The 20,371-nt window shown below is 45.3% G+C and overlaps 1 protein-coding gene across 2 annotated transcripts; it reads right to left on the bottom strand.

Annotated features, from left to right (window-relative positions):
• Window positions 1–365: 365 nt before the first annotated feature.
• Window positions 366–19,551, bottom strand: LOC134984124 (zinc finger protein 436-like). Of its 2 annotated transcripts, none has more exons than XM_063949750.1 (4): window positions 19,477–19,551; window positions 19,261–19,358; window positions 10,898–11,537; window positions 366–3,323 (listed from the first exon to the last, which is right to left on the bottom strand). In XM_063949750.1, the coding sequence occupies exons 1-4, from the start codon at window positions 19,508–19,510 to the stop codon at window positions 1,942–1,944; spliced, it is 2,154 nt and encodes a 717-aa protein (XP_063805820.1). In that variant the 5' UTR covers window positions 19,511–19,551; the 3' UTR covers window positions 366–1,941. The 2 variants fall into 2 exon arrangements, with proteins under 2 accessions (XP_063805820.1, XP_063805821.1); XM_063949751.1 differs by having other exon boundaries at window positions 366–3,320.
• Window positions 19,552–20,371: the final 820 nt, after the last annotated feature.

The raw sequence follows: 20,371 nt of genomic DNA, 5'->3' as shown, positions 1-20,371 counted from the left end.
TAACAGCCTGCAAGATGCAGACGTGGGAGCAATTTGTATTTCATACACAGATAAAGAACACAATAGTGTAATATTGTAGGGAGGATTCACACCCCACGTGTCCAAACAGTAATAGCAGGATAGTGTCCACGTCCCTCTCACAGTCCAGATAGTCCCACTTCCATTCTACCACCTGAATGTGACGGACAGTGACCGCCATACAAGCTCTTACACGTATGCTTATACGATACAGAATGATGGAAACTCATAGAGGTCACTTATAATCTTCTGGGGTCCACTCCGGGATTAGACATATAAGGGCGGAATTACTCAGACGGGAATATAAAACAGACAAAAAAGCTATAATGTAATAATTAGCTGCAAACAAAAGCTTTTATTATGGAATCATACAGAGGAGTATCCGCACCATATAGATGTAACATACAACAAACCACCGCAGATGGAACCCGGGTGACTCTAATGCACATGGTAATGTATATATGGATAGGATCTTGTATCCCACAACACTCCTGATTAAGATGATCAGATGACATAAGAATGGGAAACTAGAAGTGGAAACACGTTCCTATGGCCACCATATTGTCGTGCAGCAATATAGATACTGCAAACTGGAATTAAACATTTACACAAAGCACAAGATACAAAATAAACAACAGAACAAAGAACTAAGCATGTGGGATATATGTAAGAACTAGAGGTACATTAATGAAATGAGTAACAGGTCAGTCATCAGCCTGCTTGTGAAGGGCTCTAGGGTGGAGGCCTCATGGACTGTGCGAGGCAGCAAGTTCCATGGCCAGGGCTCCAAAGCTAAAAGTTTGACCCCCAAATGCATTATGGGAGTTTCCTGGTACTACTGGTAACAGTCCTTTTACCTGCAGAAATAAACAAGTGAGGCAGTAAGGAGGCAGAAGCTGCTTCTGATACCTTGGACCATGTAATGTTGGGCTGGGAAGGTCAGTAAGCCGGTTATGAAATAGATTTCCCATCTTACAGGCAGACGGTGGAGGGAGTAGAGAATGGGTGTTATGTGGCAGGAAGGGGCTGGTTAGGTAACAGACTGGCTGCTGCATTCTGTACCATCTGCAAGTGGTGCAATTCATTTGCTGGGTGACCCAGGTAGAGGACATTGCAGTAGTCTATGTGAGAGTATACAAATACATGTATGACTGTAGGCAGATCTTCTGAGGGAATCAAGTGCTGGAGTCTGGCTATGGTCCACAGATGGAAGAACAAGGATTTGAATGTGGCGGATACCTGATGTCTGTGTCGGCCACAATCCGGGACAACACAAAGATTCCGCAGTCAGCATTTTGTAACTCTGAACCCCAAAGCATAAGTCATGATGCTTGGTAAAGCTGTAGTCTTGTCCTTTGTTGGTGAGCTTCTATTACGTATCACTAAGACTGAGTCACAGCCAACTGGCATCATCCACCCCTGGAGCTCTGCTAGACAACCATTTAGGATGGGATGTAGTTAATATCCCGGCGTTCAGGATCCCGACGCTGAAATCCCGACATCCGGGAATGCCGACAGCACTCGCCACAGCTATTCTCACTTGTGGATGTCTATGACACCCATAGAGTGGGAATAATACCTGTGGTCAGTGCAACGAACCACCGCACCTGCAGCATAGCGAGCGCAGGGAGCCCGCAAGGGAACTCTATGCACTCACCCCACTGCCGGTATTCTGGTGGCCGGGATGCCGCTGGTGGTATATTGACAGCCAGCATTCTGTCCAACGGGATATCATCACCATCCCATTTAGGATTGGTGTTGGGTGCTCAGTACATGGAGCAGAAGATAAGTCATCTGCATAGCAGTGGTAGGCCAGGTCATGACGTCTGATTATTTCACCCAGTGGTAGATTGCAAGAAGTATCGGAGATAGGACAGAACCTTGAGGAACAATGCATGGCAATGATGATTATACTCCAGAATATTAAAATGGTTCCTCACTTGGATAATGTCTGTGTTCAACAAGAGCTGATTTATTTCCCACACTCAGGGAATGGGACGGCTTCCCAACTGTGTGAGTTCTCTGATGTCTAACAAGATGTGCTTTAATTAAAAAACCTTTCCCACACTCAGAACATGGAAATGGTTTCTCACCTGTGTGACTTCTCTGATGTGTAATAAGATTTGATTTACTTATAAAACATTTCCCACACTCAGAACAGGAAAATGGCTTCTCACCTGTGTGTGTTCTCTGATGTGAAACTAGATGTGCTTTTCTTAAAAAACATTTCCCACACTCAGAACATGGAAATGGCTTCTCACCTGTGTGACTTCTCTGATGTGTAATAAGATTTGATTTACTTATAAAACATTTCCCACACTCAGAACAGGAAAATGGCTTCTCACCTGTGTGACTTCTCTGATGTGAAACTAGATGTGCTTTACATAAAAAAGATTTCCCACACTCAGAACATGGAAATGGATTCTCACCTGTGTGACTTCTCTGATGTGCAATAAGATTTGATTTACTTAAAAAACATTTCCCACATTCAGAACAGGAAAATGGCTTCTCACCTGTGTGACTTCTCTGATGTGTAATAAGATCCGATTTTCTTAAAAAACATTTTCCACACTCAGAACAGGAAAATGGCTTCTCACCTGTGTGACTTCTCAGATGTGTAATAAGATTTGATTTTCTTAAAAAACATTTCCCACACTCAGAACAGGAAAATGGCTTCTCACCTGTGTGAGTTCTCTGATGTGAAACTAGATGTGCTTTACTTAAAAAACATTTCCCACACTCAGAACATGGAAATGGATTCTCACCTGTGTGAGTACCCTGATGTGTAATAAGATTCGATTTACTTAAAAAACATTTCCCACACTCAGAACAGGAAAATGGCTTCTCGCCTGTATGAGTTCTCTGATGTTTAATCATATTTGAGCTCTGTGTAAAACATTTACCACATTCAGAACAGGAAAATGGCTTCTCACCTGTGTGAGTTCTCTGATGCGTAACAAGATTTGATTTCAGTGTAAAACATTTCCCACACTCAGAACATGGAAATGGCTTCTCACCTGTCTTAGCAGGCTGATAGGTAATAAACTTTGTGTGCTGTGTAAAACATTTGGCATCTATAGAACAGGGAAACTCTATATCTACTGTCAGAGCTGTAACAGATGCAAAAATATCAGAGTGATCAGGAGAACATTTCCCAGGATCAGAGGGATCAGCTGATAGAGCTGGATGTGGGTTAATGGGGTTATCTCCTGGAGAATCCTGTCTACTATCATTATCTTTTATGTCAAAATCCGGGGATAACATTAGATGTCCTTCTGAGATATTCCTGCTTGTGTGTCCATCTGCTGGAAATAAAATACATTATGGAAATAAAAATTGGCAAATAATTATAAAATGAGTAGACAAGACCCAGGATGTCATAGGGTACAATTTATAATACTCTAACTCGTACTATAGTGCTGGCTTTGCTTTTATGTTTAAAACAAAACAAACTAAAATGCTTGGACTGGAGCTTGATCAACGCTGAAAGTGCATGTGGGATTACTAGAGGTGACATGGACACTCATGTGGGATTACTAGAGGTGACACGGACACTCATGTGGGATTACTAGAGGTGACACGAACGCTCATGTGGAATTACTAGAGGTGACACGGACGCTCATGTGGGATTACTAGAGGTGACACGGACGCTCATGTGGGATTACTAGAGGTGACACGGACGCTCATGTGGGATTACTAGAGGTGACACGGACGCTCATGTGGGATTACTAGAGATGACATGGGCGCTCATGTGGGATTACTAGAGGTGACACGGACGCTCATGTGGGATTACTAGAGATGACATGGGCGCTCATGTGGGATTACTAGAGGTGACACGGATGCTCATGTGTGATTACTAGAGGTGACACGGACGCTCATGTGGGATTACTAGAGGTGACACGGACGCTCATGTGGGATTACTAGAGGTGACACGGACGCTCATGTGGGATTACTAGAGGTGACACGGACGCTCATGTGGGATTACTAGAGGTGACACGGACGCTCATGTGGGGTTACTAGAGGTGACATGGACGCTCATGTGGGATTAGTAGAGGTGACATAGACGCTCATGTGGGATTAGTAGAGGTGACACGGACGCTCATGTGGGATTACTAGAGGTGACACGGACGCTCATGTGGGATTACTAGAGGTGACACGGACGCTCATGTGGGGTTACTAGAGGTGACACGGACGCTCATGTGGGATTAGTAGAGGTGACATAGACGCTCATGTGGGATTACTAGAGGTGACATGGACGCTCATGTGGGATTAGTAGAGGTGACATGGACGCTCATGTGGGATTAGTAGAGGTGACATGGACGCTCATATGGGATTAGTAGAGGTGACATGGACGCTCATGTGGGATTACTAGAGGTGACATGGACGCTCATGTGGGATTACTAGAGGTGACACGGACGCTCATGTGGGATTAGTAGAGGTGACATGGACGCTCATGTGGGATTACTAGAGGTGACATGGACGCTCATGTGGGATTACTAGAGGAGACATGGACGCTCATGTGGGATTACTAGAGGTGACATGGATATTGCTATAATAAAACACCAAAGAGAAAGTGCTGTCCTGTTTGCGCACTTAGAAATAATATATAACCTTTATTTAGTACAGTAAAGTATGTAAGATAAATCAGTGATATATTAAACAGAAAGGTAAATGTATAAAGAGGTAAATAAAGTAATAAGAAACAAGTGTGTTTGTTGTTAATAATCAGCATGTATATTATATTGGGGGGTAATTGATTCAGTGCTGATAATCCAGTTCAGTAATAAATTACACCCAATAAATCTTATTCATACCAGGACGGGCTATATTACACGTTAAATTCTATTGTGGCAGAGTTTCCTCCAGCGGTAATCGCAATGTAAAATCATATGTATAAACACTTTATGGGGGGGATTCAGTTGCTCACAAAAACTCCCTATCCAATTATCCACAATAAGTTATTGGTGATAATTCTCCAAAGGTTTTACTGCAAATGTTTAATTTTCTCGTGCAAATGTCGCCGTACTGTGCAGTTGTGCGGTGTTAGGAGCTCATGTAAAAGGGCTTATTAGATTGTTTCCTACTGTATTGTTTTACTGACCTATAGTTTCCTACTGTATTGTCTTACTGACCTATAGTTTCCTACTGCATCATCTTACTGACCTATAGTTTCCTACTGCATCGTCTTACTGACCTATACTTTCCTACTGCATTGTCTTACTGACCTATAGTTTCTTACTGTATTGTCTTACTGACCTATAGTTTCCGACTGCATCGTCTTACTGACCTATAGTTTCTTACTGCATCGTCTTACTGACCTATAGTTTCTTACTGCATTGTCTTACTGACCTATAGTTTCTTACTGTATTGTCTTACTGACCTATAGTTTCTTACTGTATTGTCTTACTGACCTATATTTTCTTACTGTATTGTCTTACTGGCCTATAGTTTCCTTCTGTATTGTCTTACTGACCTATAGTTTCTTACTGTATTGTTTTACTGGCCTATAGTTTCCTTCTGTATTGTCTTACTGACCTATAGTTTCTTACTGTATTGTTTTACTGACCCCTATTGTTTCTTACTGTATTGTCTTACTGACCTATAGTTTCTTAAGTCTAAAATGCTGACGTGATGGAGAATGAGAATAATTATACCGTCACTTTTGCCAGAGACGTTTAGTATCACCTAATTTGTCTCCAGAAGACAGGGCCCCTATAAATATTAGCTAGGTATTTTATTTGACCAAGCATCTGCTGCCCAGGGGCCTATAGCCAGGCCCTTCCCCTAGCCCATGAGCCTATAACCAGGCCCTTCCCCTAGCCCAGGGGCCTATAGCCAGGTCCTTCCAGTAGCTACTTTAGCTGATGCTGTAGACCTGAAAATACAAGGTGTTCAAAGAAACCACCAACAGGAATTCTCTCCCTCTTTACATGATCCCCACTCTGTACACAGGGATGGTCTGGATACCTTCTCCAGGACATCCGTACAGAATGCCCATAATCATTGGTTTCCTCATGAATTGTGAAGCAAATCTCTATCTATGAGGTCTCTATATTAGCAAGTGGTATGGATTGGTATGGGTTTGATATACGAATCCTGAATGGTATATGCAGGAAGAATGAGGAACATTTGTTTGGGAAATCAAATACAAACCGTATTTTGAAGCTATATGATAAATGTATTATAGGCAAATTGTAAACTCCCTGGTAGTAAGGAATGGACTTTAAAGGACACCAAACTTTGTGTGTGACAGGAAGGAGGAAATTGCTTCAAGTACTTATATCCTTTTAAATGTAACTTATTTATATTTTTGTAAGATATACTGATTGGATGGAAAGGACTCAGGGAAGGGGGAACTACCCGCTGAGATGCAGTGTGGTTTTACTGTATAAAAAGAGGAGGCTTGTGAGCTTCAGAGTTGTATTATACCAACTACTTTCTGCTGTAACATCTTGCTGTATGCTGTTGCCTCTAGCAATAGGGAAGAGTCTTTTTGAAGGCTATTTGAACAAATAAACATCTGCCTCAAGACAACCGCTTCATCTTGTGACCTGGAGAGCTAGGCCAAACCTAGCTCCATTTTGTGGCTGTCCTGGGAGCACCCTGTGTCTTCAAGCTCTGCCTCCAGCCAGCTACCGGGTAGAGGCCTAGTCAAGCAACTAGTGGGGATTCGTCAACACCACACAGGTGTGGTAAGAGTGTGTTGATGCATACAGAGCAGAACCGTGGTTCCAGACACCATGGCTACGAGGAGTCTGGTGGTGGAAGTGTAGTATCTGCCCACTGGGCAGTGGGTGGAGTAAGTAACAGGCAGTTACTGACGGTAAGAGGGAATCCCCTATGTGGCCAGGTCCTGTGACACCTAAAACTCCATTCTGTGACTGGGGACGGGACACGAAGCGGTGAGGGCTGTCGTACGGGACCGTCCGGTCACAGAAAGTTTGACCATAACTCTAATTTTCTTCTTTGGGTTTCATAGGGCTCCACAGGGATTACCATGGGGATATCCCAAAGCAGTTATTTCAGGGAAGGGATGCTCCTGAGTGGATAAAAGAATCCGGCATCAAAATGAAGCATCTTGGGAAGTGAATCTATCAAAGGCATACAACCTAAGAAAGGATAGAAGACCATGTACCCACCTTGCACAGTTGTCCTGCAGACACGCCACGGTGTGCGGCCCACAAAGGACCCACACAGAGAATAGAATGAGCTCAAACTGTAGTCGGTACAGGAAGGTCAGCCTGAGTGTACACTTCTGATATAGTCATACAAACCATCTGGCCAGAGTCAGTTTGTCTGCTGGTCACCCCCTCTTTTTGAAGCCACAAAGGACAAAGAGTGAGTCTGATTTCCAAAAGGGAACTGGAACGATCCACATAACTCTTTAGAGCAATGACAACATCAAAGGAGGGCTGCCCAGTCGAAAGTTTGGAGAGAGGAAGGCTACTACCACAATTACCTCATTAATATGTGACTGGGACATTACCTTAGGAAGGTAATTGGGCCTAGTACGTAGAACAACCCTGTCCCTATGAAAAATAAGAAAGGGGGAGCAAGAGGACAGCACTCCCAAATCTGATACCCTGTGGAAGCAATAGCTAGCAGGAATATGGCTTTTGTTTTCGTTAACCACTGTAGATCCACCGATTCCAGAGGTTCAAACGGAGGCTTCTGAAAAGCTTTGAGGACCACTGATAAATCCCATGGCACTACCAGAGTTACATATGGAGGTTGAACATGGAGAACACCTTGGAGAAAGGTACGAACATCTGGTAGTGGAGTAATTTATTATTGGAACCAGATGGAAAGCACCAAGATGTGCATTTTCAACGTTGCGAAGTCCAGCTTGGAGGAAGGTGAGAATCCTAGATACTCTAAAAAACTGTTGGTTATAGCACATTGCAGTGCACCTCTGAAGGTATGTATGCCACACCCGATAATAGATACGGGTAGATTCCAGCTTCCTCACTTTACGCATGGTCTGGACAACCGACTGAGAATCCTTTTGCTCTTAGGATGGATAACTCAAGAGCCACACCAACAAATTTAGATGAGCTAGATCTGGATGTAGACAGGGACCTTCAGACAAGTCTGGTAGCTGGGGAAGTGGGAAGGAAGCGTCTATGGATAGGTTCTGTAGATTGGAGAACCAGTGACATATAGGCCATATCGGGACTACCACTTTGATGGTACCTCCTTCTTGTTTGAACTTCGGAGAAAGTGAAACCAGAGGGAAAACATATGGCAGATGGAAGGTCCACTGCATGGCCAGGGCATCCATGAAGGCTGCCTCAGGAACTCTTGTCATGGATTCATATACTGGAACCTTGTTGTTGTGTCTGGAGGCCATGAGGTTCACATCCGGCTGGCCCCACTTTTGTAGCAGGAGCTGGAAAACCACTGGGTGTAGGAACCACTCTCCATTGTGTACATCGTGACGGCTGATGAAGTCCAGTTACTAGTTTAAAACTCCTGGGCCGAAGACCGTAGAGATGGCTAGGAGGTGGCGTTCGGCCCACTGCAGAATACAAACTACTTCCTTCATTGTCCACCGACTGAAGGTGCCTCAATGATTGTTTAGGTTGACTACTGCTGTGGCATTGTTGGACTGGATCTGAAAAGGTTTGCCCTGAAGAACTTCCAGCGCCAGAATGAGTGCTCTGTAGACAACTCATAACTCAAGGTCGTTTATCGGTAAGCAGATTTCTGCCGGAGTCCAAAGGGGATGAAAGGTAATATGTCTAGTTACTGTGCCCCATCTGGAGACAGGCATCCGTGGTAAGCAGTACCCAATCCAGGATCCATAAGGGTCGCTCCTTGTTCAGATGTGCCGTCTGGAGCCATCAGACTAGAGACAGTCTGACCTTCTGAGAGAGGATTATCGTCTGGGACCTGAACTGATGTGGTTGTCCATTCATCCAGGTCAGGATCAGGTGTTGTAGAGGCCTGGAGTGGAACTGGGCGTACTTCACCATGTGGAAGCTGGAGACCATGGATCCAAATGCTTGCATGGCCGAATGTAAAGACACATGATGACTGCTGAGCAAGTGGTGTATCCACTGCTGTAACTTTTTCCGGGGCCAGGAAGAGCCTCTGGACTTGAGATTACAGAAGTGCTCACAGATATATCATACGCTGTGAAGGCGTGAGGGATGACTTCTTCCAGTTGATGAGCCATATTTGTTGTTGTAGGAAGGAAATAGTCAGCTGGAGATAGTCGTTTAGTACCTCCAGGTCATCCAGATAAGGAAGAATTCTGACTCCCTGACAACGTATATGTGCTGCCATAACCGCCATAATTTTCGTGAAGACCCTGGGCGCAGTGGAGAGTCAATAAAGGCAATGCCTGAAATTGGTAATTTTGGTGAATAATAGCAAACCGTAGGAATTTTTGGTGGGAAGGTTCTATAGGAACATGCAAGTAAACATCCTAAATGTCTAGTCACCATGAAATCCCCCCGCTCCATTGCTAGAACAATGGAGCGTAGTGTTTCCATAAGGATCTTGGGTACTCATACTTGAGAAATCTGAGGTTTACCATAGGTCGATGAGATCCATTGGGTTTCTGCATCAGGAATAGTGTTGAATAGAACCCGGTCCCATATTGAGAGCAAGGGACTGGTATCTTCACTCCTGATTGCAGGAGGGATTGAATAACCTTTTGTAGGTCCAAAACCTTGCTGGGGTCTGAAGGAAGGCCTGTACAAAAGAACTGTTGAGAGGGTTGTCTCTTGAAGGAGCCAGCGTACCCGTGAGAGACCACTTCTTGCACTCAGGCGTCTGTTGTAGTTAGGCACCAGGCATGCACAATCTAAAGAAGTTGGCCTACCACCCTGTGACAGGAAGGAGGAAACTGATTCATGCAGTTATCTCCTTTTACAGTGTAATTTATTTATTATCCTGATTGGATGGAAAAGATATGGAGGGCTTACCCCTGGAGATAGTATTATCACTGTATAAAGAGTGCTGTGAGCCCTGTGTAGGTATTATACCATCTTCTTTCTGTGTAAACATCTGGCTGTATGATATCCCCTGGGAAAAGGGAGGGGCCTTTTCAGGACTTGATTTGAGCGAATAAACATCTTTTTCCTCAAGACGACCGCTTCATCTTGTGACCAGCAGGGGTATGCCAAACGTAGTCCCGTTCTACTGTCCAGGGTAACCCTGGCATCTCCAAGCTCCGCCTTCAGCCAACTACCATGAAGAGCCCTGGTCAGGTGACCAGTGGGGATCAGTCATCACCACACAGGTGCGGTAAGACAGCGTGTCGACGCATACGGAGCAGAACCGAGCCACGGGAACAAGGAGTCTGGTGGTGGCGGCATTGTACCCGCCCACCGTCCAGTGGGTTGAGTCAGTAACAGGCGATTGTAAGCGTGAATCCTCTAATTGGCCAGGTCCCGTGTGACCTAAACCCATTCCGTGACCATGGGACGCGCGGCCTTAGGAAGCGTCTGGTCACAGCGCTCTGTTCCTCTCCACTAACTATATTGTCTCATGTGATCACTGACTAAGAAGCTGCGATTCACATACGAAATGAATGTCAAATAGCCATTATTACAAGAGATTGTCTTCTTATATATCTTTCTCTACACGTGTGTTACACCGTTACCTGTGCACCTCTGCATCCACTACTATATATCACTACTAAATATATATAATCCTTAATAATAATAATAAACTTCTGCTTGTTATTTTGAATAACATTATAGTAAAGTGCGTAATAACTCTCCATGTGATTTTTGGCATGGATAACCTTCTGTTATAAACACCCAACTGAGAACAGGGCTGATGGCGGAGGAGGGTGTAGGATAAGATATTGCTGTAGTAACTGAGCAATGAGAATATGTGACTTCTGTAATAAGTGTTTATTACTCACCTGTGCTGATATCTGTAGGGATCTCCTCCTCCTTACACTGCTGATCACCCCTCACATACGTCTCTTCTTCTCCCTCTATAACTTCTGCCTTTATATCAGTCACATACCTCTCTTCTTCTCCCTCTATATCTTCTGCCTTTATATCAGTCACATACGTCTCTTCTTCTCCCTCTATATCTTCTGCCTTTATATCAGTCACATACGTCTCTTCTTCTCCCTCTATATCTTCTGCCTTTATATCATTCACATACGTCTCTTCTTCTCCCTCTATATCTTCTGCCTTCATATCAGTCACATACGTCTCTTCTTCTCCTTCTATATCTTCTGCCTTTATATCAGTCACATACGTCTCTTCTTCTCCCTCTATATCTTCTGCCTTCATATCAGTCACATACGTCTCTTCTTCTCCCTCTATATCTTCTGCCTTCATATCAGTCACATACGTCTCTTCTTCTCCCTCTATATCTTCTGCCTTTATATCAGTCACATATGTCTCTTCTTCTCCCTCTATATCTTCTGCCTTTATATCAGTCACATACGTCTCTTCTTCTCCCTCTATATCTTCTGCCTTTATATCAGTCACATATGTCTCTTCTTCTCCCTCTGTATCTTCTGTTTTAATATCAGACAGATGTTCTACCTAAAAAGAAAAAAAAAATAAGATTTTACTCACCGGTAAATCTATTTCTCGTAGTCCGTAGTGGATGCTGGGAACTCCGTAAGGACCATGGGGAATAGACGGGCTCCGCAGGAGACTGGGCACTCTAAAGAAAGATTTAGGACTATCTGGTGTGCACTGGCTCCTCCCCCTATGACCCTCCTCCAAGCCTCAGTTAGGACACTGTGCCCGGACGAGCGTACACAATAAGGAAGGATTTTTGAATCCCGGGTAAGACTCATACCAGCCACACCAATCACACCATATAACACGTGATAGGAACCCCGGTTAACAGTATGATAACAAATGGTTATATACGAATTGAATAATGTATAGAGGTCTGAATGTTCCTTTATGGGTTTGGTGAGTGATAATATCCACTCATTGATGGGATCTTGGAATTATCTATTTGAATTGGGCTTTACAATAGGAATGATTAAGGTAGTCTGGGGGTATTTGAGCTTTATCTAAAGATATGGATATATGGATTTTGGGCCTTTATACTTCTGTCTATAGGGTAGAATATATGTGTAGAAGGGTACATGTATCTAGTTAACAACCAATCTAGTTTAGTTTACATAAGATTGTAATAATTATATAGGTTTATTATTATTATTATTATTATTATTAATATTATTTTTTATATATTTATGGGATTATGGTTGTGGGCTTGACGGATGGTTGTCAGACATAACCTGGATGAGTTTAAATATATCTCTCCAGATTGTGTCTGTTTTCTTCCTTCAGTCGACTCCACAGATGTATTTAAATATGTACGTATAGGATTTATTGTGATACGCACAATTAACAAAATATCACTATTATTAGTTAAATGTTTTTTATTTCATTTATTCACTTATATATTGATTTATTTTATAATTATTTAATTATGACTATTTACTTATAAAGTATATATATATATATTTTGTCACCATTCGAGACTGTAAAACACTTCGTGGGTGTATTCATTAATTTGGTTTTGTTATTGAAATGATTTCGATGAAATGGGGTTACATCTATGCCCATGTGTTATCCATTCCATTCCTGAGCTTGCTGGTATTTGGTTCTATGATGTAAATATATGTCTGCTGTCACTTTAAATTTGTTCTAGGGAGTTGAGGAAAACGATCAGCTGTATGTATTTGGAGAATTAGTATGGGGCTTTAAATACGGCTAGATGGGAACTTCCTTTTATCTACCTCTGATGAAACGACCGGGGCTAATGGTCGAGAAACGCGTTAGCAAATAGCTCTGGAGTGACCTCTGTTTTGGATCATCTATTGTTGCCCGCTGCCAAGGACTTTGTCGACTTTGTTATACCGGACTCTGGGTATAAAGGTAAATTCAGTTGCACTAACTGATAGCCGCCAAGCATCACGGTGAATGCCGGCCACCACTGCCGTGATTGCTGGTGAAATATTACACCCATAACCCGCTGCAAGGGACTCCGTGCATCACCGTATACGGGACACCGGCTGCTAAAGAAAATCTAGCCGCACTACTCTGTGAGTGATTGGGCGATGCAGTGAATGCCGGTGCGTGAAATACCGATGACGGAGGTCTAGGGTGAGCACAGTAAGTGAATTAAGTACAAGTACGAGAGCCAGCAGGAGACGGCTGCTCGGCAATTATATCCCCACTGAACAGCCGTACATATCGGTAATACGGGGAAGATTCTTACCGTTCAACCAAAGGAGACATCTGTTACTACTGACGGTACCTAATTATAGGATATTCAAACGGTCTAAATATATGGTGATTTTTTTCCATCTTAATCACTGACTGTGATATAGACAATATCCATACAGAGTAAGCTGATTCCTTTGGATTAAATCTACAGGTGAAATACACCCTTTTTTTACAGGCTGGCCAGCACATGTGGACATTTACTTTTTTTAAAATCAGTGCACTGTATTTTCCATTAAGGGATTATATTTTATATACGATATCATTATTTAAGTTTAAAGTGATGATGGCATTATTGCGGGTTTTTATATAAAGATTTGGATGGTCTAAAATCTGCTTAAATTGTTCAATAATATTGTGAGGTCACCACTGAATCAGATAGTATATATTGTATATTTTATTTTATTTTATTTATCCATACTTTTGGATTATTAATAAAATTATTATATTTTAAAAGGTAATCCTGTTGCGCACAGATTGGTTTCTTTTTTCCTTGATAACAAATGGAGCCTCTGAAAAGATGGCTCACAACAAAACCCGATTTTTGTAACAATAACTATGTACAAGTATTGCAGACAATCCGCACATGGGATGGGCGCCCAGCATCCACTACGGACTACGAGAAATAGAATTACCGGTGAGTAAAATCTTATTTTCTCTGACGTCCTAGTGGATGCTGGGAACTCCGTAAGGACCATGGGGATTATACCAAAGCTCCCAAACGGGCAGGAGAGTGCGGATGACTCTGCAGCACCGAATGAGAGAACTCCAGGTCCTCCTCAGCCAGGGTATCAAATTTGTAGAATTTTGCAAACGTGTTTGCCCCTGACCAAGTAGCTGATCGACAAAGTTGTAAAGCCGAGACCCCTCGGGCAGCCGCCCAAGACAAGCCCACTTTCCATGTGGAATGGGCTTTTACAGATTTAGGCTGCGGTAAGCCTACCGCAGAATGCGCCAGCTGAATAGTGCTACAAATCCAGCGCGCAATAGACTGCTTAGAAGCAGGAGCACCCAGCTTGTTGGGTGCATACAGGATAAACAGCGAGTCAGTTTTTCTGACTCCAGCCGTCCTGGAAACATACATTTTCAGGGCCCTGACTACGTCCAGCAACTTGGAATCCTCCAAGTCCCTAGTAGCCGCTGGCACCACAATAGGTTGGTTCAAGTGAAAAGCTGAGACCACCTTTGGGAGAAACTGAGGACGAGTCCTCAATTCTGCCCTATCCATATGGAAAATCAGATAAGGGCTTTTACAAGACAAAGCCGCCAATTCTGAAACCCGCCTGGCTGACGCCAGGCCCAACAGCATGACCACTTTCCACGTGAGATATTTTAAATCCACAGTCTTAAGTGGTTCGAACCAATGTGATTTCAGGAATGCCAAAACCACATTGAGATCCCAAGGTGCCACTGGGGGCACAAAAGGAGGCTGAATATGCAGTACTCCTTTGACAAAAGTCTGAACTTCAGGCAGTGAAGCCAGTTCTTTCTGGAAGAAAATCGACAGAGCCGAAATCTGGACCTTTATGGACCCCAATTTGAGGCCCAACATCACCCCTGCTTGCAGGAAGTGCAGGAATCGACGCAGTTGAAATACCTCTGTCGGGGCCTTCATGGCCTCACACCAAGCAACATATTTCCGCCAAATGCGGTGATAATGTCTTGCGGTGACATCCTTCCTGGCTTTGATCAGGGTAGGGATGACTTCCTCCGGAATACCCTTTTCCTTCAGGATCCGGTGTTCAACCGCCATGCCGTCAAACGCAGCCGCGGTAAGTCTTGGAACAGACAGGGTCCCTGCTGCAGCAGGTCTTGTCTGAGCAGCAGAAGCCAAGGGTCCTCTGCAAGCATCTCTTGAAGTTCCGGGTACCAAGCTCTTCTTGGCCAATCCGGAACCACGAGTATGGTTTTCACTCCTCGCCTTCTTATTATTCTCAGTACCTTGGGTATGAGAGGTAGAGGAGGAAACACATAAACCAACTGGTACACCCATGGTGTCACTAGAGCGTCCACCGCTATCGCCTGAGGGTCTCTTGACCGGGCGCAATATCTTTTCAACTTCTTGTTGAGGCGGGACGCCATCATGTCTACCTGTGGTTTTTCCCACCGGTTGACCAGCATTTGGAAGACTTCTGGATGAAGTCCCCATTCTCCCGGGTGGAGGTCGTGCCTGCTGAGGAAGTCTGCTTCCCAGTTGTCCACTCCCGGAATGAACACTGCTGTCAGTGCTAACACATGATTCTCTGCCCATCTGAGAATCCTTGTGGCTTCTGCCATCGCCATCCTGCTTCTCGTGCCGCCCTGTCTGTTTACATGGGCGACCGCCGTGATGTTGTCTGACTGGATCAGTACCGGCTGGTTTTGAAGCAGGGGTCTTGCCTGGCTTAGGGCATTGTAAATGGCCCTTAGCTCCAGGATATTTATGTGAAGAGAAATCTCCTGATTTGACCACAGTCCTTGGAAATTTCTTCCCTTTGTGACTGCCCCCCAGCTCCGAAGGCTGGCATCCGTGGTCACCAGGACCCAGTCCTGTATTCCGAATCTGCGGCCCTCTAGTAGATGAGCCCTCTGCAGCCACCACAGCAGCGACACCCTGGTTCTGGATGATAGGGTTATCCGCCGTTGCATCTGTAGATGGAACCCCGACCATTTGTCCCACAGGTCCCACTGGAATGTCCTTGCGTGGAACCTTCCGAATGGAATTATGCTTCGTACGAAACTACCATTTTTCCCAGGACTCATGTGCATTGATGTACCGACACCTGTCCTGGTTTTAGGATGTCTCTGACTAGAGATGACAACTCCTCGGCTTTTTCCACTGGAAGAAACACTCTTTTCTGGTCTGTGTCCAGAATCATTCCCAGGAACAGAAGACGTGTCGTCGGGACCAGCTGTGACCTTGGAATATTGAGAATCCAGTCGTGCTATTGTAGCACTTCCTGAGAAAGTGCTACCCCCACTACCAACTGTTCTTTGGACCTCGCCTTTATCAGGAGATCGTCCAAGTACGGGATAATGAAAACTTCCTTCTTGCGAAGGAGTATCATCATTTCAGCCATTACCTTGGTAAAGACCTTCAGTGCCGTGGACAACTCCAACGGCAGCGTCTGGAACTGATAGTGACAGTCCTGTACCACATATCTGAGGTACTCCTGGTGAGGAGGGTAAATGGGGACATGCAGGTACGCATCCTTGATGTCCAGGGAGACCCTGTAATCCCCCTCGTCCAGGCTCGTAATAACCGCCCTGAGCGATTCCATCTTGAACTTGAATCTTCTGATATAAAAGTTGAAGTATTTTAATTTTAAGATGGGTCTCACCGAACCGTTCTGTTTCGGTACCACAACCATTGTGGAATAGTAACCCCTTCCTTGCTGAAGGAGGGGCACCTTGACAATCACTTGTTGTGATTATAGTGTTGTATAGCCACCAACACCGCCTCCCTGGCAGAGGGAGGTGCCGGTAAGGCAGATTTTAGGAAACGGCGGGGGGAAGAACGTCTCAAACTCCAGCCTGTACCCCTGAGATACTACTTGAAGGACCCAGGGATCCATGTGAGAGAGCCCACTGGGCGCCGAAATTTCTGAGACGGGCCCCCACCGTACCCGGGTCCGCCTGAGCAGCCCCAGCGCCATGCTGTGGACCTACCGGACGCAGGGAGGACTTCTGCTCTTGGGAACTAGCTGTGTGCTGCAGCTTTTTCCGCTACCTTTGCCTCTCGGCAGAAAGGATGAGCCTCTAGCCCTCTTGCTTTTCTGGGGCCGAAAGGACTGTACTTGATGATACGGTGCTTTCTTTTGTTGTGGGGTAGCCTGTGGCAAAAAAGTCGATTTCCCAGCAGTAGCTGTGGAAACGAGGTCTGAAAGACCATCCCCAAACAATTTTACCCCCTTATAGGGCAAACTTCCATGTGCCGATTCGAGTCGGCATCGCCTGACCATTGCCAAGTCCATAACCCCCGTCTGGCGGCAATGGACCTAGCGCTTATTTTTGATGCCAGCCGGCAAATATCCCTCTGTGCGTCACGCATGTATAAGACCACGTCTTTTATATGCTCTATTTTCAGCAAAATATTGTCCCTATCCAGTTATTTTCCGACAGGGAATCTGACCACACAGCGGGAGCACTGCACATCCATGCCGAAGCAATGGCTGGTCGTAATATAATGCCCAAGTGTGTGACTATATCTTTTAGGGTAACCACCTGCTTTCTATCAGCAGGTTCCTTCAGGGTGGCCGTACCCGGAGACGGTAGTGCCACCTTTTCTGATAAGCGTGTAAGCGCTGTATCTACCCTATGGGGTGTTTCCCAACGTGACCTATCCTCTGGCGGGAAAGGGTACGCTGCCAATAACCGTTTAGAAATTATCAATTTCTTACCGGGGGAAGACCACGCTTCCTCACACACCTCATTTAATTTCTCAGATGCAGGAAAAACTACTGGTAGTTTTCTCTCACCAAACATAATACCCTTTTATGTGGTACCTGGGGTATTATCATAAATGTGTAATACATTTTTCATTGCCTCAATCCTGTAACGAGTGGACCTATTTGGAGGGTACACTAGTCTCATCATCGTCGACACTGGAGACGGTATCCGTATCAAAATCTGTGTCTGCCATCTGAGGTAGCGGGCGTTTTTAGAGCCCCCCATGACATTTGAGATGCTGGAACTGGCACAAGCTGAGTAGCCGGCTGTTCTGTGTCGTTGACCTTTTGTGTAAGGAGTTGACACTTTCACGTAATCCTTCCATAAGTCCAACCACTCCGGTGTCGACCCCGCAGGGGGATGACATCACATTTACAGGCATTCGCTCCGCCTCCACATCATTATCCTCCTCATACATGTCGACACAGCCGTACCGACACACAGCACACACACAGGGAATGCTCTGACAGAGGACAGGACCCCACAAAGCCCTTTGGGGAGACAGAGGGAGAGTTTGCCAGAACACACCAGGGCGCTATATATCACCGGGATATCACTTATAAAGAGTGTTTTCCTTTATAGCTCTCTATATATATATATATATATATTGTATACTGCACCTAAATTGTGCCCCCCCTCTCTTTTTTTAACCTTTGCTGTAGTGTATTGACTGCAGGGGAGAGCCATGGAGCTTCCCTCCAGCGGAGCTGTGAGGGAAAATGGCGCCAGTGTGCTGAGGGAGATAGCTCCGCCCCTTTTTTGCAGACTTTTCTCCCGCATTTTTATGGATTCTGGCAGGGGTTAAAAAGCACCTATATAGCCTCTGGGGCTATATATGGTGCCAGTTTGCCAGCCAAGGTGTCAGTATTGCTGCTCAGGGCGCCCCCCCCCAGCGCCCTGCACCCATCAGTGACCAAAGTGTGTGGTGTGCAGGAGGAGCAATGGCGCACAGCTGCAGTGCTGTGCGCTACCTTGGAGAAGACAGAAGTCTTCAGCCGCCGATTTTCTGGACCTCTTCTTGCTTTTGGCTCTGTAAGGGGGACGGCGGCGCGCTCCGGGAACGGACGACGAGATCGGTGCCTGAGTTCGAACCCTCTGGAGCTAATGGTGTCCAGTAGCCTAAGAAACCCAAGCTACCACCACTTAGGTAGGTTCGCTTCTTCTCCCCTTAGTCCCTCGATGCAGTGAGCCTGTTGCCAGCAGGTCTCACTGAAAATAAAAAACCTAACATATACTTTCTTCCTAGAAACTCAGGAGAGCCCCTAGTGTGCATCCAGCTCGGCCGGGCACAAAAATCTAACTGAGGCTTGGAGGAGGGTCATAGGGGGAGGAGCCAGTGCACACCAGATAGTACTAAATATTTCTTGAGAGTGCCCAGTCTCCTGCGGAGCCCGTCTATTCCCCATGGTCCTTATGGAGTTCCCAGCATCCACTAGGACGTCAGAGAAACCCACTATAATGACATTTGCTTACAGTCACATTAAACTGAGGTGAAACAGTATAATATCAGTGTATAATACACACAGCTCCTCTACAGATCATATAGTGACAGTCACTTTGGTATATTGGGGAGACCATAAATCCCACCTACCTGATCCTCCTGTGGGATCCTGTGATTATCCTCTGTACAATCCTGGGAATACAGAGGATGGGGACATCTCTCTGGGGTATCTCTGTTACTGGGCCCATCTGTAGGAGACACACAGTGACTGAGTACAGTGTATATATGTGATTATCAGATGATGTGTGTATATAGGGGGCCCCATACCTGCTCTCCCCTGTACAATACATGACAGTCTCCTCTTACCCAGTGATGTGAGGGGCCGGTAATTCTCCATCATCACGTCCTTGTACAGACCTCTGTGTTCCTCTATATACTCCTCCTCCTGCATGGAGACATAGACAGTGACATCCTGACACCTTATAGGTACCTGACACACACAGTGATACAGTCATCACCCAGACACGTCCCCTGGTGTTACTGTATAATGTCCCATTCCCAGCAGTCACCTCTCCAGTCATCACCCAGACACATCCCCTGGTGTTACTGTATAATGTCCCATTCCCAGCAGTCACCTCTCCAGTCATCACCCAGACATATCCCCTGGTGTTACTGTATAATGCCCCATTCCCAGCAGTCACCTCTCCAGTCATCACCCAGACACATCCCCTGGTGTTACTGTATAATGCCCCATTCCCAGCAGTCATCACCCATACACATTCCCTGGTGTTACTGTATAATGTCCCATTCCCAGCAGTCACCTCTCCAGTCATCACCCAGACACATCCCCTGGTGTTACTGTATAATGTCCCATTCCCAGCAGTCACCTCTCCAGTCATCACCCAGACACGTCCCCTGGTGTTACTGTATAATGTCCCATTCCCAGCAGTCACCTCTCCAGTCATCACCCAGACACGTCCCCTGGTGTTACTGTATAATGTCCCATTCCCAGCAGTCACCTCTGCAGTCATCACCCAGACACATCCCCTGGTGTTACTGTATAATGTCCCATTCCCAGCAGTCACCTCTCCAGTCATCACCCATACACATCCCCTGGTGTTACTGTATAATGTCCCATTCCCAGCAGTCACCTCTCCAGTCATCACCCAGACACATCCCCTGGTGTTACTGTATAATGTCCCATTCCCAGCAGTCACCTCTCCAGTCATCACCCAGACACGTCCCCTGGTGTTACTGTATA

The sequence above is a fragment of the Pseudophryne corroboree genome (assembly GCF_028390025.1).
Source record: "Pseudophryne corroboree isolate aPseCor3 chromosome 3 unlocalized genomic scaffold, aPseCor3.hap2 SUPER_3_unloc_37, whole genome shotgun sequence".
Lineage (NCBI taxonomy): Eukaryota > Metazoa > Chordata > Amphibia > Anura > Myobatrachidae > Pseudophryne > Pseudophryne corroboree.
The sequence above is the reverse complement of the archived record's forward strand: the minus strand, read 5'-3'. Positions and strand labels throughout refer to the sequence as shown.

What these genes read in the sequence shown, in the direction of transcription:
- LOC134984124 (XM_063949750.1), bottom strand. Translation starts at nt 19,510, where the DNA reads ATGATGGAGAATTACCGGCCCCTCACATCACTGG. An exon ending in GGATCCCACAGGAGGATCAG is followed by an intron (nt 11,538 to 19,260) that starts GTAGGTGGGATT and finishes TTTTCTTTTTAG; the next exon opens with GTAGAACATCTGTCTGATAT. An exon ending in CCCTACAGATATCAGCACAG is followed by an intron (nt 3,324 to 10,897) that starts GTGAGTAATAAA and finishes TTTTATTTCCAG; the next exon opens with CAGATGGACACACAAGCAGG.